Source organism: Talpa europaea (genome assembly GCF_964194135.1).
Source record: "Talpa europaea genome assembly, chromosome: 15".
NCBI classification, from domain to species: Eukaryota; Metazoa; Chordata; class Mammalia; order Eulipotyphla; family Talpidae; genus Talpa; species Talpa europaea.
Window position 1 is genome coordinate 67,659,713 of NC_140083.1, and position 25,703 is coordinate 67,685,415.

Sequence of the window (25,703 nt, forward strand, 5' to 3'; positions counted from 1 at the left end):
ACCCGGGAAGTCTGTGTCCCCAGAGGCAGACTTGGTCATTCAACAAGTCCACAATACCCTCCACATTAGGCCACGCCCACTTACCCAATTCCTGAGTCCGCTCTTCTTTCACCCCTTCCTGAGTGCAAAAGTCTGGCAGATATGCTCCCATTGTCAAACCTGTGCTCGTATGTCACCTCAAGGGGGAGTTCGCCCACCTCCTTTTTCAGCTCACCAACTGCGTGGACACTTACCTGGACAGGATTGGCAGGTCGATTTTACTCATCGCCCTACTCACAAAAAGGTTAAATATCTACTAACAATGGTTGATACCATTACAGGTTGGGTGGAGGCCTTCCCTGCAGCTAGAGAAACGGCTCAAGTGGTAACTGAGGCCCTTCTTAACCACATTATCCCACGCTTTGGCCTCCCCACCTCTCTCCAATTTGATAACGGTCCAGCTTTTATCTCAAAAATTACTCAGCAGGTCTCCATGGCTCTGGGTATCACCTGGAATCTTCATATTCCCTACCACCCACAATCCTCAGGGAAAGTGGAGTGCGCCAATGGGCTAATCAAGGATCACCTGACTAAACTCTCATTAGAGCTCCGTAAGTCTTGGGTCGAACTTCTCCTACTGGCCCTCATTAGGATATGGGCAACTCCGAGAGGATCCCTTTTCATAAGCCCCTTTGAACTGATGTACGGCCGCCCCTTTCTCCTTAACCATGACCTAGCCATTCAACCCACCCCACTTGGTGGTTATCTTCCATACCTTTCCCTACTCAGGCAACTGCTCCGGGAACACGCAGACCGGTATTTACCCAGTCCTGCCTCGGGCCTCAACCTCCTCAACCGACCTTCCCCACCACTGCATCCAGGAGAGCAAGTCCTGCTCAAATTGCTTCAACCAAAACTACTTCAGCCTCGGTAGACAGGCCCACACACGGTTATTCTCACCACACCTACAGCTGTAAAACTTCTGGGAGACCCCTCCTGGTACTGATACCGGAATTATCAGGCCTAGTCTTCCAGCCAGGAACGGATCCCAGGCTGCAGGGGCAGCGCTGAGTCCCAGTCACTAGACCCCCACGGGTTGGTGTCTCACGAAGCCGCATCAGGAACTTCGCAGACGCTCAGGCAAGCAAGCGAGAAGAGGCAGGTTTGTTTAGAGAAAGAAAAGTTTATTGAGGAGAAAAAGAACAGAAATAAAGTGGGACTCCCAGGCCAGGGAACCAGGCCTGGGAGGGGCAAGGAAGCCAAAGTGGAGTTGTGTCTCAGGGAATATATACTTTCTTTCCCTGATTATTCTAAAGCTCCACCAGTCTCTTTGTGATTGGTTAGTTCTCAGCTGTCTCACTTAATTTGCTACTGAGTGGGGGATCTTCACATTCCTTATCTAACAGGTTTGTCTTTCCCCATTTGTTACATCTTTATCTTCATGGCCTAGTCTTCTGGGAGAGCATCTCCACACTTTATCTTTATCACCTGAAGAAAACCAGGACCATCCTGGATATTGTCCGTGGTCCTGGAATGTTTGTTTTTCCCATTTTGTTAACAATGGTCCTGGGATGTTTGTTTTTCCCAGTGGAATTGGTTACATCCCTTGGTTGTCCTTATCTCTGAAGCCTCCCTAAATTCTTCAGAGGTCCCCTCCTGCACTGTCCCTAAAACTGCCTAATAACCCTAGCTTGCCCTGTGTCTCAGTACCAACTATTAAGGGTCAAGCGTGCCCCCAAAGACAAACAGTATGTATGTCATAATCTGGGTCCTACTAGGATGCGCATTTCTTGTCAAAATCTCCCCTAGCTCATTGTCTTATGTATGGAAATTCAAAGTTAGGGAGACCTATGTCTCAGGGTCTACCGAGACCACCCATTTGGTGGGCACAGCGGACTGCCCCCTATCTGGCTGTTCTGCAGAAATCTCAATAATTCTTAAACTTAGCTCGGTAAGCACGATGTACCAACCTTTCCTCTGCTTTGCCTATGATCAAACACGGGACTACTGCAAAAAGGGGTCCACTTATGGGGAGGAATACGGAGGCTGCCCATATTGGAGCTGCAAGATACATTCTCCTTACCAGCCACGGAGCTCCTCTTTTCTCCTGGAAGGAAACCAGTTTATGCTTAAAATCCGATACCCCTCGGACACCGGATGGGTAGCCGGAGTGGTAGCTAAATTACATGCTACAGGGTACAGCTCCTACCCGTGTGACCCTCAAAATAGACAGAGCCTATGTCCCAACACAAAATGCTTCCGTCCAGGTCTCCCAAGATATCCTTCACTCAGAACAAGTCCTGCAAAGCCAGCTAAAGCTAACATCATTAGAAAATACTGAGACACCCTCAATCTGGATTCATATAATCCAAAATTCTATAACCTTCCTAGATGACTCTCTCAGGACTAATACCTCCTCTTGTTTCCTCTGCGCTTCCCTTCAGAGGCCTCTACTGGCGGCAGTTCCAATCAATCTCAATACCACTACCACCAAAATAACGGATGCTGCTTGCCAGACTCCCCAGCTCTCAGTCCCCCTATGGGACTCCAATCACAGCTATCCTTGCGATCAAACTGATGCCCTTGTCAGCTTTCATTCCTGTACTTCTAACATTTTGTTTACTTCTGTGCTCCAAACAACAACAAAGGGAAATTTTTTCTGGTGCAATGGCTCTCTCTCTCTCGGTGTATTAATTCTGCGACTCCAGGCCCATGTATCCAAGTCCTCCTGGTACCACAGTTAGCTCTGTACGGACGGTCTGAGCTAGGTTGGCTGCTCTCACCACATCGGACTAAGCGGGCAGCCTTTCTTCCAATCATGGTGGGAACCAGCCTGGCATCATCGATAGCAGCTGCAAGTATGGCAGGTGGGGGCCCTGGGACACAGCCTGATCTGCCCAGGAATTTTATGAACGAATAGATACCTCCTTAGAAAAAATGTAATGATGTCTTTAGCATCATTACAAAGATAGCTCACCTCCCTGGCACAGGTCACTCTCCAAAACCGGCGGGCTCTGGCCTTGTTTACAGCTAATAAGGGGGGTACCTGCCTGTTTCTCAGGGAAGAATGTTGTTACTATATCAATGAATCGGGGATTGTAGAACAAAATGTGGAAGCCTTAATGAAACTACGCAAAGACATAGAATGGGAAACTGGGGATTCCAATTCTCCGTTGACATGGTTTCAAAATCCTATAGTGTCATGGCTCCTCCCACTCTTGGGGCCAATACTAATGATAACTTTCTTTTTTCTTTTTTTTTAATAGAGGCATGTTTTATTTATTTATTTGTTTGTTTGTTTGTTTATACATGCACTGGGTACAGTCAGAAGCGCTGGAGGGTGAGAAAATTCACCAGAGCCAGAGTGGGGAGCAGAGCAGGAAGAAGGACCAAAGTACACTGCTGAGGGGAGCAGCGGGTGGCAGGAGAGGTCTGCGCGCCATGTGGGACCCTCCTCCGGTGGCCGGGGAGCAGCCAGGGATCGAACTGGCGCCGCAGAGGCCGCAGGCAGCTTCGCAACCCAGCGCTCAACTGCTGCGCCACCGGGGAGGCCCTAACCTTATTTGTTCTTTTTCCTCCTTGCCTCCTAAAATTCATACAGGCTCGCATTCGGTAAATGTCTCGTACCACCTTTAACCAACTCCTTCTCCACCCATATTCTTGCATTCCTGCAGAAGATCCTCATAACCAGGCCTGAGCCACCCCCTTGGTCTTGGCCCCCTTTCAGCAGGAAGTAGCCAAACAAAGAACTGTCGCCCCTTTTATTATCAACAAAACGCTGGTATGAAAGGTTCATGCAGGAGGCCAGAATGCAAAAGCCCACCAGAAAGCCCGCCTGGGGACAGGAATGCCGAAGCTTGCCTAGAGGATCCAGACAATGAGCCTCCCCCTACAAATCTTTCCTCAGACAAAGAACCTCCACCTGCCGCACAAATCTTTTCTCACCTTACAAACTATTTCCCGCCATAGGAACCCAGTTTCCCACCCGACCTCTCCTCACTCTATAAAAGCCTGCCTCCCCCTGACAACGTGCACGGCTTTACTGACCCCCACGTTCGGTCAATGAGGTCCACCCAGGAGCAATAAACTTTCCCTTCCCCTGAGGAAACTTGGCCTGACTGTTCTTTACCCCGTGGTACTTTTCAAAAGTAATTACTAGCACTAGGAATAGCCATTTAAAAAAATATAATCAAATGACAGAAACAGAAAATTTACCAAAAGGATCTACAAATGATGCTGAAAGATTGAATTTAGACTCAGCCTCACTCAGAGTAAAAACAATGCAAATTCTCATCCAAATATAGTCATTTATGACATTCATAAGATTAGGAAACTTCCAAATTCCCAAAAGAAGAATGTGCAACTACCAACTACACAAAGAAGACATAGACCACATAACAAGAAGACAGATATAATATGTACACACACACACACACACACACACACACAGGCTCACACACATACAAAGTAAGGAGATAAACGTATGGGTAACCTACTATGTCAACAAAACTAAAGAGGATCAAACCACATATTAATGAAGTATGTTTGTTTAAAATAAATTTGCTAAATATGAAATGCAAGCAGGCAAAATGACAAAAGATATTGGAAAGAAAATTTTGAACAAGTATATATTTTGCATTGATAGAAAAAAAAAGAATTCAGATTAAGAGATTCAAAATAAGATGACTCACATATATCACATGTAGTAGCACTTGCTATCTTTCCTTCATACCAATTTTTATTTTTTTTATTTTTTATAATAAATTTTATTTTTATATTCCCCATACAATTGCAACCCCCTTATTTAGACCACAATCCCTCCCCTCCCTGCGCCCCACCCCCCATAGAGAGTCTCTGGTTCATAGTTTTTGTTGATTTTGATTTTTACTTTCTTATAGTTATTCTTTTTCTTGGTCCCTTATTTAAGTTTTCTAGATTCCTGCTATGAGAGACCATCTGGTATTTTTCTTTTTCTTTCTGGCTTATTTCGCTGAGCATGATCCCTTCCAGCGCCATCCATGTTGCTGCAAATTGCACGTGTTTATCCTTTTTGAATGCTGAGTAATATTCCATGGTGTATATGTACCACATTTTCTTGATCCAGTCATCTATTTTTGGGCATTTGGGTTGTTTCCAAAGCTTAGCTATTGTAAACAGTGCTGCTATAAACATAGGGGTGCAGGTGTTCTTTGGAATTGATGTTTCTGTGTCCTTTGGGTAAATACCTAGGAGTGGAACTGCTGGATCATATGGAAGCTCTATGTTTAGTAGGTCCAGAAATCTCCACACAGCTCTCCATAGTGGTTGGACCAGTTTGCACTCCCACCAACAGTGCAGGAGAGTTCCTTTTTCTCCACACCCTCGCCAACATTTGTTGTTGCTAGTTTTTTTAATATGTGCCATTCTCACTGGTGTAAGATGGTATCTCATGGTAGTTTTGATTTGCATTTCCCTGATGACAAGTGATGTTGAACATTTTTTCATATGCCTGTTGGCCATTTGCATTTCCTCTTCAGAGAAGTTTCTTTTTAGCTCTTCTGCCCATTTTTTGACTGGATTATTTTCTTTGTTTTTGTTGAGTCTCATCAGCTCTTCGTAGATTTTTGTGATCAGTCCTTTATCATTAGTGTTGTGTGCAAAATGTTCTCCCAGTTGGTGGGGTTTCTCTTTGTTTTTGCTATGGTGTCTTTTGCTGTGCAGAAGCTTACCAATTTTTAAAATGAACAAATAAAATGTACAGATACAACTAAAATTATTTTCTCCCTTTCTCCCTTCCAAAGGTAACATCAGATCTGTGGTTGCTGCAGATAATTTGTATGCATATTTTTTATGCAATTGATAAAAATTTTTATGGATAAATAACACTGATAGTGGCACAGTGGTTGAGCGCTGGGTTGCGATGCTGCCCAGAGCTTCTGCAGCACTGATTCAATCCCCGGTTGCTCCCTGGCCACTGGAGGAGGGTCCCACATGGCGCGCAGACCTCTCCTGCCGCCCGCTGCTCCCCTTAGCAGTGTACTTCTGTCCTTCTGCTGCTCTGCTCCCCGCTCTGGCTCTGGTGAAGTCTCTCACCCTCCCGCGCTTCTGACTATACCCAGTGCTTGTATAAATAAATAAATAAATCTTTAAAAAAAAAACGATAAATGCTTGATGCAACTTTCTACTTTTGATGTTGTTGAAAAATCACGCCCCTTGACCTTTTGTTGCAAAGCTGCTTTGGTTTTGTTTCAAATAAATGTTCTTTCCTTTACCACCAGGCTCACCGCAACCACCACTCACCATCCAGCCACGGATTTACCCTGTCCTTTTGTTTCCTCTGAAGACCTGGTTTAGACATCACATTTTTTGTTGCTGTGCAAATAGTGTATTTTGCAATTTATATTTAACTTACACTTACATAATCCTCCTGACAAATATATGAAGTATAACAGAGTAGATGTTTTCTTTTTTTTTTTTTTATATATAGAGGCATGTTTTTCTTTCTTTCTTTCTTTCTTTGTTTTTTTGTTTATACATGCACTGGGTACAGTCAGAAGCGCGGGAGGGTGAGAGAATTCACCAGAGCCAGAGCGGGGAGCAGAGCAGGCAGAAGGACCGAAGTACACTGCTGAGGGGAGCAGCGGGAGGCAGGAGAGGTCTGCTCGCCATGTGGGACCCTCCTACGGTGGCCGGGGAGCAGCCGGGGATCGAACCAGCGCCGCAGAGGCCGCGGGCAGCTTTGCAACCCAGCGCTCAACCGCTGCGCCACCGGGGAGGCCCCAGAGTAGATGTTTTCTAAGTACTGCCTCAACCTCGTAAGTAGACCATATCACTATAAAGGAAGGGCTTTGAGAATTTGATTTCTAGCAGCTGCCTTTTCTCCCATCTACATGCTGTGTATTTGGTGACACCAAAATGATAGGAGAACTGTGCTATTCTAAAAAGAAACACAACTCTTAGGGTATAGAAGTGAGACTTAGCAAGATGGATGCCTGACTCAGGCAAATACTCAGAAGGCCATTGCTCACTGCCACATGGCTGACCATAGCTATAAATAGCAAATTGCTTTAGGGAGTTCTTTGTGTTACTTCCTGTATGTAAAAGTGACTGACCTAATTCTTTAGCAGTAGATATTTATAAACCATTCCCTGCCCAAAATTTCTGGGCAGTATCTTTTTCTCTTGATTTTGCTACAAATCTTGTGAATCTCTGTATCATTCATATGGAACAAACTGTGGACAATACATTGACTACTTGGTAGAATTTGCATTTAGTTTTGTAGAAATCAGTAGGTTCAGTTGGTGTGTAGACATCTTTAATTTTTGCATTATAAAATGCTTATGTTAAGTTATAATACCAAATCTTTCTCTCTCTCTCTGTCTCTCTCTCTCTCTCTCACACACACACACACACACACACACACATACAAAATCTTCTCTTTTTTTCTTCTTTTTTTTTCAAGATTTATTTATTTATAAAGGAGCTGGGGCACAGGCCAGAGATGCAGGAGGGTGAGAGGATTCACCAGAGACAGAGCAGGGAGCAGAACAGGCAGACAGACTGAAAACACTGCTGAGGGGAGCAGCGGGCAAGACAGGAAAGGTCTGCCTCTCCATGTGGGGTTTCTCCTTGGCCAGCTGAGAATCGAACCCACGCTACAGAGGCCACAGAGGACAGCCTCACAGCGCTGAGCTCAAGCCACTGTGCCACTGGGAAGGCCCATAAAATCTTCTTTTGTAAGCAAATAAAACTACTATCTGTCTTAAATATGGAAAAGACATTAGGAGATAATATGAGTAAATTGTGCTTTCTCCTGCTCCATGCAAAATAGTCTTATGTGCAAATCCTAACCCACAGCCCAGATTGTGACTATAATAGGAGATAGGGTCTTTAAACAAAGAAATTAAGTTAAAACCAGGCCATTAGGGTGAGTCCTGATTCAATATGACTGTCCTTATATGCAGAGAAGGTTAAGGTACATCCATGGAGAAGATCCTGTGAAGCTATGGAGAGAAGATATTTACAATTCCCAAAATTAACCTGCTTCAACATCTTGATCTCAGGCTTTTAACCCCTTAGAACTATATGAGAAAGAGAACCCAGACTAGGGCACTTTGTTATGGCAGCTCCAGCAAACCCAACCAGGAGGAGCTGCACACCTACTCTCCAGCGCCAACATGGAGCACAGGACAAGCACAAGTACCTGAGACAGGGATTCATTTCTTCAGCTATTTCCATGGAATTTTTCTCTGACAATGCAAGTATAGCTGTGGTTCAGGGGAAATTTTCCATTTTTTTAAATTGCAATAACATTGGTTTACAACATTGTATATAATTCAGAGATATAGGCTCTTAACATGCATGTTACCAGAAAATTCATGTCTAATTGTGAAACAGACATAATTGATATTAACACTTTAAAAATAATGTATAGGGTCTCCCCAGTGGAGCAGCAGTTGAGCTCTGGGCTGCAAAACTGCCCGCAGCCTCTGCAGTGCCAGTTCGATTCCCAGTGGCCAGCGAGGGTCCCACATGGCACACAGACCTCCACTTCCATGCCCGCTGCTCCCCTCAGCAGTGTATTTCATCAGTCTGCCTGTTCTGTTCCCCGCTCTAGCTCTGGTGAATTCTCTTACCCTCCCATGCTTCTGACTGTACCCAGTGCTTGTATAAATAAATAAATAAATCTTTAAAAAAATAAAATAAAAAAATAAAAATAATGTATAAATATATCCTGCATGAACAATCTCCAAGAACAAGAGGAAAGGTAAAAATGTATCTATTTTTATAAAACACTGAAATACTGAGACATGTGCAAAGAAATGGGGACCTAACAAATAAAGCTGGACCCTGATGAGTGAGAAGACCAAGCAAAGGTCTAACAAGCTACAGTCAGATGAGAGGTCTTCAGTGAAATTTACAAATTTCAATATTTACACTTAGCAGGAATAATTTTCTTTCTAATTCCATATTGAATAAGCAAGTCAGCAGAGCTCACAGATTCCTGAGACAAGTAAATGAAGTGGAACACAAGTGGGGTGAGGCTGTTGCACCCCCATTGAGTCCTTGGAGGCTCTTACTGTTCTCCCATACCCATTGTCTCACTGCTTCCCTCCAACTGACCATTTCCCTCATCTCTGGGTGGAGGAGACAGAGTCATTCCATCAAGACCACTGTCCTACATCTTTGATATTTTAGAGTACATTCTCTCCCTTCCTTATTTGTTACTACTGAACATTAGTTATCCCCCAGTTGCACAAATTTTCTTCTGTATTATTTTTCTATTATCTATTACGGTAAAAAGACACAAGACAGAGTTTATCTTCTTACCAAATTTTAACACTACATCTCCAAAGTGTTAACTTTATTTATATTGTTGTAAAGCAGATCTCCAGAATTGCTCATCTTACAAATCTGAAATTCTATACATACTTAGTAACTTCTTTCCTCCCCACACCCTAGTGGGTCACCTACTTCTTGTTCTTGTGAATTTTGCTGCTTTCATACTTTATACAAGTGAAATAATATTTGTTCATTGGACTCATGCTTATAAAACCTAAAGACTCATCCACAATGGAGTATGTCTTAGGTTTCCTTCTTCTTGAAAAGGAACAGTGTTCCACACCACATTTTCACTCTCCAGTCATCTGGGAGTGGACATTTGGGTTGTTTAAACTATTGTGAATACTGAACAGTGCTGCTATAAAAAAAGTGATTTAAATATCACTAAGAAAAATTATTTTGAATATATATGCAGACATAGGAGTCCTGGTTCATAGGGTAGTTTTTCTTTTGTAGTGTTGACTGAACTCTTTATTATTTTTCATAGTGGTTGCACCATTTACCCTATGGCAATGTGGTTTTTATATTCTTTCTCATATTTGTCATTTTCTGATTTTGTTGTGTATGTGTTAGTCATTCTAACTGTTCTTAGGCGATATCTCATTGTGCTTTTGATTTGTATTTTCCTGATGATTAGTGATGTTGAGCATCTTTCCCTATACTTTTGACCATTTGTATATCATCTCTGGAGAAATGTCTACTCAAGACCTTTGCTCACTTTTTAACCAAGTTCTCTCATTTTGTTGCCATTGACAATGGGCCATAGAAGTACTATATATGTACAGGATATTATCTCCTTATCAAATATACGATTTACATATATTTTCTCCTATTCTGTAAATTGACCTTTTACTCTACTGATTGTGTCCTTTGGCACAAAAAAAATTTAAAATTTGCTTATTGTTCCTTTTGTTGCCTATGATTTTGATATCACATGAAAGAAATCATTTGCCAAGTCCAATGTCTTGAAGCTTTTCTTATGTTTACTTCTAGAGTTTTATAGTTTTAAGTCTTATACTAGATTTTTAATCCACTTGCCATTAATTTTATATAGAGTGTAAAAAAATGGCCCATCATCATTTTTCTGCGTGTGAATATATATTATTTTCCCACATCGTTAGTTGAAGACATTTTTTTTCCCATTGAACACCCTTGGTCTCACTGTTAAAGATCATATGGCCATATACATGATGCTTATTCTGGCCTTTTTGCTGTGTTTATAAGACACTGTTTTGATTAGGGAATGTTAGGCTGGTTTTTCAGTTTCTGAAAAAATATACTTTGTAATCTGGATATGGGTTGAATTGGTTCATCAAATTGACTCATCTATAGTACACGTTAGGTAGTATACACAGTTTAACAATATTACTTTTCTAATCCATGGATGTATTTTCATTTACTTACAGCTTTATATTTTTTCAGTACAGTTTTATTGTTTTAATGTCTTTCACCTCCTCAATCATATTTATGGTGGAACATTTAATCTTTTTGATGATTTATGAATGGAATATTTCTCTTCATTTCCTTTCCAAATTGTTCATCATTAGTGCATAAAAATGCAATTGAGTTCTGTGTAATGATTTTATTTTGCAAAACTGGAGATGCTAGTATTTCTCTACATTTCCTTATCTCTTGTGACCCCTATGTCTGCTTGAAGAACTTCAGGATTGTCTGAGGCTCACCACACTTTATAGTGGTTTCCAAACTTACCTGATCCTCTAAAGTCTCCCAGTCAGCCAAGACAGAATCCAGTCCCTCAAATAGCACCTAGTCAATGCAGGATGTAGGAGGTACAATCCAACTCATCTTCCCATTTCCAAGGAGGATAGTGTATGAGCTTCCTCCTAATGCAGTTTCACCATGCTCTGTAACAAGAGAGGCATCAACCAGTTACCAAATGCTGGAATTATTTTTACTCCTTTATTGGAATCTCTTCTTTGTTTTACAATGACCTGGGTGCTATAGCTTGTCAACCTTCTCAGGGACTCTTATAGAAGTAATATGGTCCTTAGAGTGTTGTTAATTCTGTGTCTCTGTGGACGATGGAGGGCTTGGAGTTCCTTAGTCTGCTATTTTCTTTACTCTGTTAGACCTAGCATCCTAGCGTGGCTTCCCTTCTCTGAAGATTACCACTTGTTTTTTTTTAAAAGATTACCTCTTTTATTTTTACCTTTTTGAGAATAATTCTCATATCTCCACATGTTGGAACCAATTTTTTTGTTTCAATTATGCTTCTTCATATTATAAGGTAATTTTGTTCCTATTTATTTTCCTGTCTAACCCAACATCTACTACTGAGCCAGCAAAGTTCAATGTCAAAATAAGTCATGTAGTTAAACATCTATTATTCCTTGAACTACTCAGTATACTGCCTTATTAATAGTATTATTAGTAATATTGCTACATGCCAAACCTCATAATTACTTATAATCTTTTACCCCCTAAAATTTCTAGATTTAATATTATATATATGTGTGTATGTGTAAAATCTCTCTAGGTAGAGATAACAGTGACAGCCTATACCTGAATTCTTTTTTTTCTATATCTGAATTCTGATAGACTTTTCTTGTGAAAGTGTCATCTATGTGATTGAATGCTCAAATTAATATATTAACAAATTAGAAAAATCGCCAGGTTTTAATTCCTGTGAGCATTTTATTTTATATGTATACAATGGTGATTGAGTACTATGGATCTTCATGAGAGCAGATAATTGCCATAACAAGCAAACTACAACAAGCAAAATGAAATGAGCCATCCATGAATATCCATGGGGATAAAGACTGTTATCAGCTTATATTTCCAGATGTTTATAAATTTTTTGCAGACTTCTATTTGAAGTAGGCACACTTACCTTGAATAAATTAATTTTAATGACAATTGTGGGTCCCTGGTATTCTCAGTTATGATTCATAATTTGATATTAAACTTCAGTGCACTAAAAGCACCATTTTGCTAATTTTTAAATTATGTCTATGAGGTAACAATTTACCCACTGTATGTATTTTAGGCTTATAAGTTCACACCTCTACACCTCCACAATGTGTGCTATCACACCATGCCCACCACCAAAGTGCCATGGGGCTCTAGCCCACCTGCTCCCACACCCCCTCTCCTTCTGGTGGTCTCTTTCTTCTGTCAAATGTCAAGGGCCTTTTCCACATCTACAGCTCCATTTTCTGCATTTTGTAGCTTTCTTTGGAGCACAAATATTTCAGGGAGAATTTAGAGCTTGGGGAAGGCATTGTACGGGGCTTTATTTTGCATGAGTGCTTAGTATTTAACAACATTGTGGTAAGTCTTACTTATCAAGATGACTGGGTTGGGTTTTTTTTTGTTGTTGTTGTTGTTGATTTTTTTGGTTTTTGTATTTATTTAAGGGTCTCTTTAAGTTATACATTAGATGAATACCTCATTTCCCTCTGAAGGTCAGAGGTGCAACTACAAACAAGCCTTCCCACAATTTGTCAAACAAAAAAACAGTTAGTTCACTAAATCCATTATTGAATATTCAAATACAGTGGACTCAGTAAATGGCCAGTGTCACTAATTTATGGAGAAACCCACAGCTAGAGGTGTGGGTGCAAGGGAGATAACAAAGCATTTCAGACTAGGCACTTCCTTTTGCTGATCTTGCATCAGAGGACCTAGAGTTTGCCCTCACACAAAGTTAGTGCCACTGTCTCCTCTTTGCTATGGATGGACAAGTGATGTACGCTGAATTAAATGTATCCAGGAAATCGGGCCTTAAAAGTTCATCACCCCCATCTGTTCCTCGGGGTAAGTGACTTTGATTTTCCTTTTGGCATTTGTTTATATTCCATAGTTAGTTTTTCTTGATAAATATGTGGTATTAAATCATTGCTTTGAATGAGTAGCAGTCCCAGATTAATATTAAGCCTGATTATAGGTAATCCCAATTGTGAGGAAAAGCACATCCTACAGATTTATTTTTATTAAAGTATGTGTGGTAAAAATGAAAATCATATCTATTACTGTACCTTGGTTAAAAGACCCTGAAGAAGTATTTTACATGTATAAACAAAGGATTTTTAGGGAAATATTGCTACCTTTATGCAGTAGTACCCCACCTCATTCAAATACTCTACAAAATACTAAGATCAAGCCCAATGTATTTGCATCCATACCATGCCTTTCAGAATACAAAGTGTAGCCTTACTGATGGACATTCTTCACTCTCAGAAGAGAAGAGGAAATCTTTCTGGAAGAAAGTCATATTCAGGAGCACAGACTTGAATATAATTACAATCTGATAACTTCTTACTCTGAAACTTGAAAAAGTATCGCTAGGGAACCAATTTGAATGTCTGTTAAAAGCCACACATTTCTCGTTGCCAAAGGAGGAGTATTCTGCAGAAAGAAATGGAGCTCTAACCCCAGGTAAAAGGTGACTGACATATGGCCTGGAGTTAATGAAAAAAATCCCAGAAACTAGATGAAAATGAGCATGAATATCAGGGCCATCTGAAACTTAGCCAAATTTACTAACATCAATAAAATATTGAAATTTTTATTTAACCTGATTATGCTAAACATTTGGATGTCCTCTTCCTCTATGGTTGCATATAGATTTGAAGCTATTAATCAATGTTCATGTTGTGGGGCAAAGTCAGGATAATCGAATATGTTTTAATATACTCTTCATATGGGAATTAAGGGAAACAGAATTCTGATAACAGCATTAGGGTTTCGTCAAGGCTGTTATTTCTTGATTGTACGAACAAGATTTTCTTTTTCCTTATTCAGGTGCTATACCAATGGAGGGGAGGGTGGATGGAATTGTAATAAGGGCTGTCAGAAAGATAGTGAGATGTTTTTCTTCAGAAGCTACTCTCTATGACCCCATATAAATGGGTTCAGAAAATTTACCTACTCTGATACATTCATTGTCCAGAAAATATAATCTTGAAGGTAAATCTCAGGGGGGAGGTAATAGAATAAATTTAAAACAAAACATGTGATTATAGTTACTGCTCTAGTATCACAGCATCAGGAAACCACTGTTGAGTCTCTGACCAAATGGTCAGGTTGTGGTAACATGTACGATAGTGATTGTATCATGGGCTGTCAGTACAACTGGAGAGATATATGACCTATTTAGCTGTGGGCTAGGCTCAGTCTTCTAGAACAGGTATTGGCAATGAACCTTTAGAATTTATTCAAAAGTCGGCACTTACTACGTGCCTCCTTTGCACCTCAGGCAGAGTCTACAGTCACAAGTAAAACAGAGGGGAAATCCTTCTTCTTTGTTTTATGGAGACATGCAAATAAGCCAATAGTTAAGTATTTATGAAAGGAGCAGTTGATAATGAATGCACTTGACCAAAATAACAAAGGGAACTGGAATTTAGGTTTGTGGGAGGGCACAGAACATCGTAGAAGGCCTCCATGATGGTTTGACATTTAAATCAAGACCTGGAAGAAATGCAGGACAGAGACATGTTCTTTTGGAAAGAACCTCATGGAAAAAGGTCCCGCAGTTGCAAAGTTCTGAGAGGAGGTCTTGCCTGTCTTGCTGTAGGAGGAGATGTGAGTTAGAGTGAAAGGCAGCACAGAGGAGATGAAGTTAGAGATGCAGCGGGACACCAGGATGAATAGGGATGTGTAAATCCCTTTATAGAGATTATGTTTATAGATGTTTATGTTTCTTGATAGAAAACCATTAAATGGTACAGAACAACAGAGTGAGATGACTTCATAGACTGTGTACATGCAGTCAATGGGTTAACCCACAGAGTTAGATTTACCTTTCTTTCCCATTTGCTTCTGTAAATCCATTCATTCCAACCTCTTAGAGCAGCAGAAAAGTGATTCAGAAGAGCCAGGAGTGAGAACCTAGGGTTTGTCTTAGGTTCATGGGCTGAATGTAGCCACTTGTGTCATGCTGGCGCTCATTGATAGTCTATCAATATCTCATTTAGTTTTCTCCTATTCAGATGGATGCCCAGAGGCTTGGAGTGTCCTCTGGGATCAACTCACACCTGCCACCTCCTGTTGGTAGTCCACATGTCACTACCTTGAATCTAATCTACTTCCTTCCTTATCACATTTAGTTACCCTAATTCCATTTCCCTAAGGACATTCATAAGAACAAGCTCCTATGTGATTGTCAGCACAACAACAGATGAGACCACTGCAGTTGTCTATAATGTGATGAGCATAGGTCAATTGTTGGGAGCATGTAGAGAAACAAAGTTTAGCTGGACTTGAAAGTCACTTTGGAACATTTATTGAGAGTAAAAGGCAACATTTTAGCATGTCTGATTCAAGTTTTTAATAAGTAACTCAAGGCAGGTAATCATTTATATTGAGAAATAATAGAAAAATATAAAAAAGTATGAATAACATGAATAAATCAATAACTGTAGATAAATTAGAAAACTTTTACTTGTGAAGACCCTTGATTCTAATATGATTTAAAAAAGAATTTGCAGGGCCTCCCTGTTGGCGCAAGGGGTTAAGACGCAACCTATGAAGCTATCCGCAGCCTCTGCAGCATGAGTTTGTTCCGCTGGCCGGCCAGGGAGCAACCCACATGGCGCAGCAGACCTCTCCTGTCTTGCCGGCTGCTCCCCTCAACGTTGTATTCAGGGGCTCTGCCTGTTCTGCTTCTCACTCTGTCTCTGGTGAATCCTCTCACTGCCCACACCTCTGGCCTGTACCCCAGCTCTTGTATGCATAAATAAATAAATCTTTAAAAAATATAAAATAAAATAAACAGAATTTGTAATTGTAATATATCTAGTATTCTACAAAACAAATGGGAGCAAATATTTCTTATCCTTAAATAAGAGATATGAGAGTTATATTGTATAAAGATAGTTTAGTGTGAATTAGCACAATAAAGTTACAGCTAATTTAATGTTTGGAGTTATAGCCCAGTGTTTCCCAAGATTTTTTTTTTATTTAAGTAACATTGCACTACAACATTATATTATATTGCTATATACTATTACATAATGTTATATTAAACAAAATGAATCAATGAGAAAATGTCAAAATGCTTATTCTACATCTAATTCTAATCTAATTCTACATCTAATCAACGTTATGGCATTATATAATGTTAGATTATATGATCTCCCAAAATTTAATAAATTCTTTTTTTAAAATTTTCCCTATGAAATCCATTTTAAAGATGTCCAGTAACAAAATACATTGGTAAAGTTATGATTAATTTATCATTCACTTTCATTAATTAGCTAATTAACCAAAACTTCTGATAAACATGAGACAGTTTATTGTACTCGATATGTTGGAGAAAAGCAAAGATATTTGATATTTGTTTAAACTATGCAATGTAGGCATCAGTTCATGTGACATTATGCTCACTAACATAATTAGCAGACTGACAAAATACTCTTCCTTGATTGCAATGCACTTGGTCTTAATTGGAGATGATTTTTCTGGACAACAAAAAGCAGAGAAATCCATGTCCACAAACAGAATTTTATATATCATAGTGACTAAAATGGTGTTTGTCACAAATAGAACCTCACATAATATATCTTCAATGAGTGAAGGTGATCCTTTTTTGACAAAATAATTTGACATACTCTCTGGAATAGGACAGATGTTTTATTTTCTTATAACACTTGGCAATTTTCAAAATATCTTATATCTATCTCACTTGATAATTTGTAAACCAATCTTTTGTACATAAGACAGCATAAATATTTCAGCTTTTATCACTGAGTTAACTTCCAGGTAAATGTGATAGAGAATTAATTTTGCGGGATTCTACATTAAGAAGTCTGATAAAGGTTCTTTTCTGTCCCCAGTTATCCAAATGTGATCAAAATTGCATGTGCTAGTCTCCCTATGGCACAGGGGATAAAGTCTCATCACTGTCATCCTATTGCCAGCCACTGTGACTATAAGTTGGGTTCCCAGCCAGGAAAATGACCCACATGGCACAGTAGACATTTTCTATCTCACCTGCTGCTCCCCTCAGCAGTGTATTTCAGTGTATCTTCCTGTTCTGCTCCACATGGTCTCCGGTGAATCCTCTTATCCCCTGCACCACTGGCCTATGCCCCAGTTCTTATTTGCATAAATAAATAAAAATAAATATTAAAAAAAAACTACCTGTGCTTATTGTACCAGTGAACTCAAGGGAATTAAATGCATGTATTTTCTTACCTTCTCAGGTGTCTGTCAGTGTCCATCCTGGCATCAACTTGCTCTGAAAGTTGGCTGTGCTGGGCTTATTCTTCTCTCCTTGGCTGTGATTGGGTTGAGTGTTTCAGGTAAGTGATTCAAGACCATTTGCTTCAGAACATTTACTCAACTGCTCTCATAAATATTATAGTATCTTAACATAATTTGACCACCCAGATATAGTAAAAGACCAGTGAAATAAAAACAATAACAAAACAATACTTTTAATAATGCTCAGCCCATATCCACTTTGCAATTACAGCATTTTATTTTTTCTTTCTGAATTTTCTGCTAAGTCTCCATAGGGATTTCACATGTATGAACTTAAAAGGAGTTTACAAAAACTTAAAAGAAGATTACAATTATGAGAAAAATATGCAGCAACGAAGAAATTTTAAGTTGCTACTCATTTACAGTTTCTTAAGTATCCAAAAAAATTCCAGAATGCAATAACAATCTCTCTCATGGGGTAAATATAATTATACTCAATCTGAAGAGGAAAAGTTTCAGAGAGAAGTGTAAGCACTTTAAGAATTTAGCACCTTTATATTGACTTACCTAGTAGAAAACAGGCAACTCAATGTCCAAGTGAGTTCCCTTGTTTTGTGGATATTCTTATTTGCTTATTATGTAGTCACTGTAGTTGCCAAACTAAACACTTTGTTACTGCACCTCTGTTCTTTTATTTTCTGTTCGTATTCAAGCTTGTTGAGATCATTTAGTTCCCTGAAGAGATAAATATTTTCATTTTATTGTCCATTTGATTATTTTAACTTCCTTAATGCTTTTTTACTAGTGATATCCTTGAAACTGACATCATCATCAACAAACAATTGTACTGGGGATGTTCAAGATGTTCAAAAGAACAGAAATGAAACTACAGGTGATCTTGTGGTTTAAATGTCTAAGAGTAACCGCTGGTATTTGATAGATACCATGGATTACCTTCCTTAAGGCTCATAACAGTGCATATATTAATATGCTATAATCACTTATTCTACGTTTGACAAACTAAGGCATGAAAAGATGAACAGCTCACATGGGGTCATACAACTAGTCCCTGGTGACCAGATAGTACTTTAGGAGTCTCTCCTCAAAGTCTGTGATGATCCTAATCATCAGAGCAAATCCCACATGAGGAACTGATGCTCAGATAGTCAATAATCAGTAACCAGGTTCTAAGGGGAAAAGTAAAATATGCATGTAAGTGGGATATTTTAATTTAATGAATACATTAGACTGATGTTAATCACACTCAAACATAAAGTGAATATTAAATATTTATTGTATTAATCATGAAGATATTATGTTCCAATAAGTAGTGTGTTTTGATAGTCTATTGTTGAATGTACCAGAATGTGAAATTTATTGTACATATTATAACAGAACAGAAATTGTAGGATATCTGAAAAATACTCTGCAAATTGTTATGCCATAGGTCACATTAATTAGAAAATATGTAACTTGGCAATTAGAATGTTTCTTAAGACTTTTTCTCCGTGATGTTTGACTCTAATTTAGGAAAGGAATTATTGTTTGCTTTGCTTTATGCAAGCTGTTAAAGTAAATATTTTTGTGTCATTTGCATATGTTGTCCATGTATGGACTGGCAGCAAATTTAAGCAAACTCTGAAACATTTTGACTCTACCATCATTGGATTATGTGGATTTGAACGATTGTTCTGTGTGTCAGAAACTTAGAATGTAAGATGTGGCTGCTTAAGTTACTCTGAAAGCCTTTTCCTGTTCTAATATTTCTTAATTCAATTCATGCCCAGTGTAACTGCTCACTAGTTCCTTATTCGTGATACCAGAATAGACAGCAGTTTCAATTTCCTCGCGAATATAATGAAATCATGAGTATTACTTACAAAAACTTCAGTACATTTGTTACAGGGCAGCCCTGATATAAAACGAGTTGCCTGGCTGTGGGTCCCCACCCGCGTGCTTAAAAGGCACTTATTAATACTCCACTACAGGCACACACAAAAGGTTAATAAAAGGTTTATTTACAGGGGAAAGAGAAATGAGGAAATGTACAACTCAGGGAGAAAACAGGGAAATAAAGTCTTAAATACGTCCTACCCGATCTGCCGGCCTGGAAACCCAATGGCACGCTGAGAGCTGGCCAAGAGCCGCGAGCTGGCGGAGAGCCAAAAAAAGGAACCCCTCAAAGCCCACCTGTCTGGTTTTATACCAAACCTGGCTGCTTAACCCCACCCTCAGGTTCCAGCAACTTTCCCTTTGGTGGTGATGGGATTTGTCTTTCCCAATGTCCTGATGGCTTTGGTCTGGAGTGGGGGTGGAGTCCACAAAGCCTCTGTGGGATTAGCTTTAGGACTTCCTTTCCCCCTATCACATTCACGATACCTGTGCATGTGTGATAAGTTGTGGTGGGAGGGAGACTGGTTAGAAATATAACACTTCTATTTTTTCTTTTTCTTATTGTAGAAAGGCCAAGTCTGTTGAAGTGCCCCAAAGATTGGATTCTGCTCAGAGAGAAATGCTTGGTTTTTATTTCTAGTTCTCCCCAACATTGGACTCACAGTTTAGCTGACTGCTTAACAAAAGAAGCCAGTTTGGTGCTTATTCAAGATCAGGAAGAACTGGTAAATAATTACATAAAATATTGAGTATAACTTAGCAGTTTCTTCTGCCACAGCAAGGTCTTGGAGCTTTAGCTTAAAGATTCCAGGATAATGGAAGTACTAACTTTTACTTTAAGAAGCTCACCATCTGAGAGACTAAGCAGACAAGCAAAAAATAGAGGGCAATTGGATGAATACAATACAAATCTAAATAGCCAGAGAGAAAAATCACAAAGGGATAATTAAGTCTAAGGGGGAGGCAGGGAGAGGTTTCACAGAGGAAGTGATACATGAACTGGGCTTTAGCGGGTGAACTGAAGGGGAGAGCAAGCCACGAACAGAAAAACATTCAATATTCAATCATCTCTTCTGTTCCATTTATAGACACTCATACAACACCAGCTACCTGATAAAGGACTTAATTTTTGGATTGGATTGAATTTTACATTATCAGAGAAGAAATGGAAGTGGGTAAATGGCTCATTTTTAAATTCTAACATGTGAGTATGAGACAGGCTATTTGAATATTCACGTTACGTCAGGTTTTCATTGTAGGGCAGTAACATTGCTTTTAAAGATTGAGTTTTGTAGTTTTAATTTAACTTAAAAATTGTCAAGAGTTTCAGAATTAGCTGAGATGAGTTAAGTCTGATATTACATGACAATTTCACATATGAAAAGATTCATGTGCAGTGGAGTTGTAGAAGAAAAGGAATTGAGGGCCTCCTTGGTGCCGCAGGGGTTGAAGACAGCACTGTCAAGCCATCGCCAGTCACTGCAGCACAAGTTTGATCCCAGGCCAGCAGGGAGCTACCCTTATGGTGCAGGCAACCTCTCCTGCTTCGCCCTGCTACTCCCCTCAGCAGTGTATATCTGTAGATCTGCCTGTTCTGTTCTCACTCTCTCTGGTGAATCCTCCACCCCACAACACCTCTGGCTTACACCTCAGTTCTTGTCTGTATAAATAAATCTTAAAAAAAAAAAAAAGGAAGGAAGAAAAAGAATTGACTACCTCCTTTGGAGGGGGCACATGAACATTTTAAAAATCTCTAACTGGGTCCACCCTGGTGGCCTAGGGGTTGTCTCTGTTTTACCACCACCACAGCCTCAGTTTGGTCCCCGGCCAGGAAGCTACCCACATGGCACAGCAGACCTCTCCATTCTCGCCCGCTGCTCCCCTCAGCAGTATTATCACAGTAGATCCACCTGCTCTGCTCCCCACTCTGTCTCTGGTGAATCCTTTCACAGTTCACACCTCTGGCATGTACCCCAGTTCTTCTACACACACACACACACACACACAAAATTAAAAAAAAAAAATTCCCTAACTGCAGCCTATTGGCACATAGAAATTTTAAGTATTTTTTCAAACTGTGGGACTACATACCTTAGTGGTTACAACCAGCACTGGAAAATTATTATGAAAGGGAAAAAAATATTCAGTGTCAGAGTGTGGAGCCCAGGCATGAAAAAGAAACTACCCACATTTTGAGAAATTGTGTAGTGTATTCTAACCTTTGTGTAAAAGACATTTATGTAAAAAAAAGTACATAGGCTGCAAAGGAGCTATTTTCTGTTTGCTACTGGATGTCTCAATATAGCATCTTGTGTAAATGACCAAGATAACCTCACTGTGGAAAGGTTATTGCTATACAGACTTTGGATGAGTTTTTGGATGACATGTCATGTGTATCCATGAATGATTTAATCAAGTTTGCATGAACCCGCCACATTACTGACCACATGCTTTGCTTAATCACAGTCACGCTTTCAAGCACATCATCTCCATGCCACCCCAGATAGCCGGTGACTTTATCCTATAGATTGAAGAAAACTCAGGCTGTGTGAAGTTAAGAATTTTTCACGTGACAAGTTAATAACAGACTATGGAGACTCAGTACCCAGATTCCACAGCTTCTCTTCTGTAGATACATTGTGAAGTTTCTTGCCAGAATGATTCTGCTTCAGTAAAGAGGAAGTTGGAAGGTCCAGAGATTGACATTAGCCTTACATGAAAGAGTTGTACCATTATATTTGTGAATTACTGGGACATTTAGCCCCCCCACTCCTTCCAGAGAGCCGTAGAAACAGTGGACAGATGAGGAGAATCATGTGAGATAATCCCAAATATAAAAGATGCCTTTGTTTTGCTCCATAGATTGCAGATTAATGGTGAAGAGAAAGAAAACAACTGCGCTTATATCTCACATAAAAAAATAGCATTTGAGAACTGTCAGGCGGAAAATAACCGGATTTGCCAAAAGAACTTAAAACATCAAAAATAAAGCCTGTTCTGTGTGACTCTGGAGTGTGCATCCCCCTCCTGTCCCTGCCCCATCACACACATCTAATTTTAGCCCTTAAAATGTAATTTAATGTTGAAATGGCCCGAGGTGACTTAAGCAGCACAAAGTGAACAAATACAAAGATTTCTAAATATGGTTGTGAATCTCACAGAATTTCATGTCAAACCTATACATTCTGTAAGTGAAAAACAGACATATAGAAAATCATACATATCATTTTAAGAGGCACTGATGTTTTGTGGGAAAATGTTCACACCACTAAATGGTTTCTAATGCTGGTCTCTGTACATGGATCCTCTCTGTGCCTCAGCTCACATGCAGAAAAATGTAGTTGTAGTCAATGATTTCTAAAGATTGTGGATCTCTCATAGATTTTTCATACCATCAACTACTGGGTTGTCGCAGAACAACCACCAAAGTCCATAAAGACATGATACAACTAACCTCACCTGGCCTGGCAGGCTCAGTCCTGTGGTTTATCCCAGACAGAATTCACCTTACATCCAAGTAGCTCAAATGGGCACCACTTCTGTGGTGATTTTCCAACCAATGAAAGGAGAACAAAGGGAAAAAAAACAAACCTCAGCAATGAGAAGAGGGTTATGCCATTTTGCTGCTTTACAACACCTTCTTGATTTCTTTTATAATATACACGGTTGGAGAGCTATTTATTTGCCTATTTTGTTGTTATTATTAATATCATTATTGTTAGGAGGTTATTATTGCTACTCCTACTATTTAGTTCCTCTGCAGGGGACTCAGAACCATGAGAACAAGGACATTCCTAATATCGCTACCCAATGCATGGTTCTGGTACATCATTGATGCTCAATAACCATTTCCTGAACAAGAATGTAAGTAATTTTATCATCAAATTCAATATTTATTGAGTGTTTTACCCAGATGGTCACTTGGGGTCTCTAATGCTGTTGGAGTGAGATGGTACCAGCCAGTCCTCCCGCTCACCTCTGGGGCTGCTGATGCAAGAACCTCACTAGGGCGATGAAGTGATAATAACAGTTTTTCAAAAAGGATCTTTGTTTTTTTCAAATAATAATAAAAGCAACATAAACTGATCTTTCAACATTTAAAAGGTGACCCAGTCACAGAGCTTGAATGAAATCTGGTCTCCCAGTTAAATGAAGCCACTTCCACTGCCCACCCCAACACGGTCTATTAGGGCCATTTCAAAATTAACATCAAAACACCGCCCAGCTGATTAGCCTTCGACTTATCCTTTGTGCTTTGTGGGAAATCTCCAGTGTTCAACTTTAGGAAATAGGCAAGTGCGACATGGCAAAAAATTCCCAGGTAAAGACATTCGATGAGAATCACCCCAAAATGTGGACTGAACCTACCCTCCAGGTAGTTTGTTTCCTTCTCCAAGTTTTTGTTTCATTATTTCTGTTCATTAGTAATAATGTCAGGTTGGAAACATGAAAAGCAATATCCAATTATTACTGCAGTATTTCAATTTATTATTTGGTGCTGAAGTGAATACAGGATGATTTAAATTGATGCTTATCTCATAGGCGAAGTGATTCTGCAAACCAAGGACTGGATCTGCAATAGAAGCACCTTAGTCAAAATATCCTTCCCTGTTTCTTTACTGATAGTTCTGAAGACCCTAGAAACATGGCTGGCCCAGGTGGGCACTCACTGTGGGTCTTAACTGGAGGATGATGCAAAAAGACCTTTACATATTTAGGACATTGTTTAAGCTCTGTAGGAAATTGCAGGTGGTTAACAAAACAATACTTGAAGAGACATAGTCTGGGTTGAGAATGGCTTTGTTCCTGCTGTTTTTCTGATTGAATGCCAGGTTTTCTTTATGTAGTGAAAACCTTATATTGTAAGATTATATTGTAAGATTCAAATAAAGTCTGTCTGCTGTGTAGATACCCATAATTGTTTCAGAGGGCAGTCTATGCTATATTTTAATGTTGGTTACATACTTTGGATTAAATATATTATCTGTTTGGCTATCTCTGGTTTTGTTATCATGCTAAAATATTTGCAGGTCTTTAAGGCCATTGACTGTGTTTATTTAAACATTTTCATGCACCTTAGCCCTAGTGCAGCATGTAGTGGAACTACTTCTGGCTTATCCATATTCTTGCTTATAGTTGTGTTCATCGCACTTTATCAACCAGAGACAGACAAAAATAACCTAGAGAAATTGCTAAAACAAACCAAAATTACCTCCAAAATGTCTAGTCCATAAAATCAGAATGAAAAAGTCAGTGGCCAATTATTTTAATTGAATTAATGAAATTATATAATGCCAAAATAGAATTATAAAACAGGAACATCTGTGCTCACTATTTGAGTGAGTTTTGTATTTTGTTACATAACTCAGTAGCTTAAAAAAGCAGTTTTTAGCTTTGTTCATGCCATTTACTTTTGCACAAGACAGCAGGAAGTTTCCTCTCATCTAGTTCTAGCTCAACTTACATTTTCTGGGCTTCTGCGTGCTTCTAGGAGCAGCTGACTAATCAGCTGAGGACCAACTGGACTGTGGTGATTCAGTTTGTGGGGGCCAGTTGGTTTCCTGTGTGATTGGCAGAGAGGGCCACATGCTTATTCATCAGGTTATTGGAGGTTATTCACAGGCAGCTGAACAGAAGTCCAGAAGTAGGGGGGTGCAGGTTTACAGCTGAGCGCTCACTCTCCCCTTATGTGGACACATCAAGTCAAAAGAGCAGTCCAGGCTCAAGGAGTGAGAGAAATGGACTCCTGGTGGGATGGGGTGATGCACAGCCACAGCACACAGGGCGGGAGTACACGAAGGGGAAGAGACCAGAACTGGTGCTTATTCTTCTACTTAATTTACAGAGCAAGCTTTCAAATTATTTCTATTCACACTATACTTCACACATTGTATATGGTGAGATTTCTTCTGGTAGTTGGGATGCTGGGACTAGATACCACAGAGGCGGTTTTTGAAAGGATTCAACAATCCTAAAATAGCAACAAACATTAGAAAGATAGGGCATAAGCAAGTGATTTTTAATCAATAGATTCAATTAGTTTGGAAAGACATGTTCCCTCGTGAATGGACTTTACTTTTTAGCAGGGAAAAAATGGTTTTATAACAGTGGGCATGACAAAGAGGGAAATAGTTACTTTTGAAGTAATAAAAAAATAATAAAAGAGCAATAGTCTCCTAGATCTGTCATGCCAGAGGAATTTATATCATTTCATTTCAGGTCCTCCTCCGACGTTCCACTGCCTCTGTTTTAATATCCACTGCCTCTTTTACTTTACTCCCCCAAACTTGCTCATCTATGGAGGACAACACAGGGGAACAGGAAGAAGAGTATTCGGC

General features: G+C 39.6%; 1 protein-coding gene across 1 annotated transcript; it reads left to right on the forward strand.

Annotated features, from left to right (window-relative positions):
* Positions 1-1,939: 1,939 nt before the first annotated feature.
* Positions 1,940-22,354, forward strand: LOC311185440 (killer cell lectin-like receptor subfamily B member 1; the record flags this gene model as incomplete). Its single annotated transcript, XM_084256066.1, has 5 exons — positions 1,940-2,246; positions 17,472-17,570; positions 19,933-20,090; positions 20,454-20,569; positions 22,228-22,354. 5 exons carry the CDS (start codon positions 1,940-1,942, stop codon positions 22,352-22,354), a joined length of 807 nt encoding a protein of 268 aa, XP_084112192.1.
* Between the last annotated feature and the right edge of the window lie 3,349 nt (positions 22,355-25,703).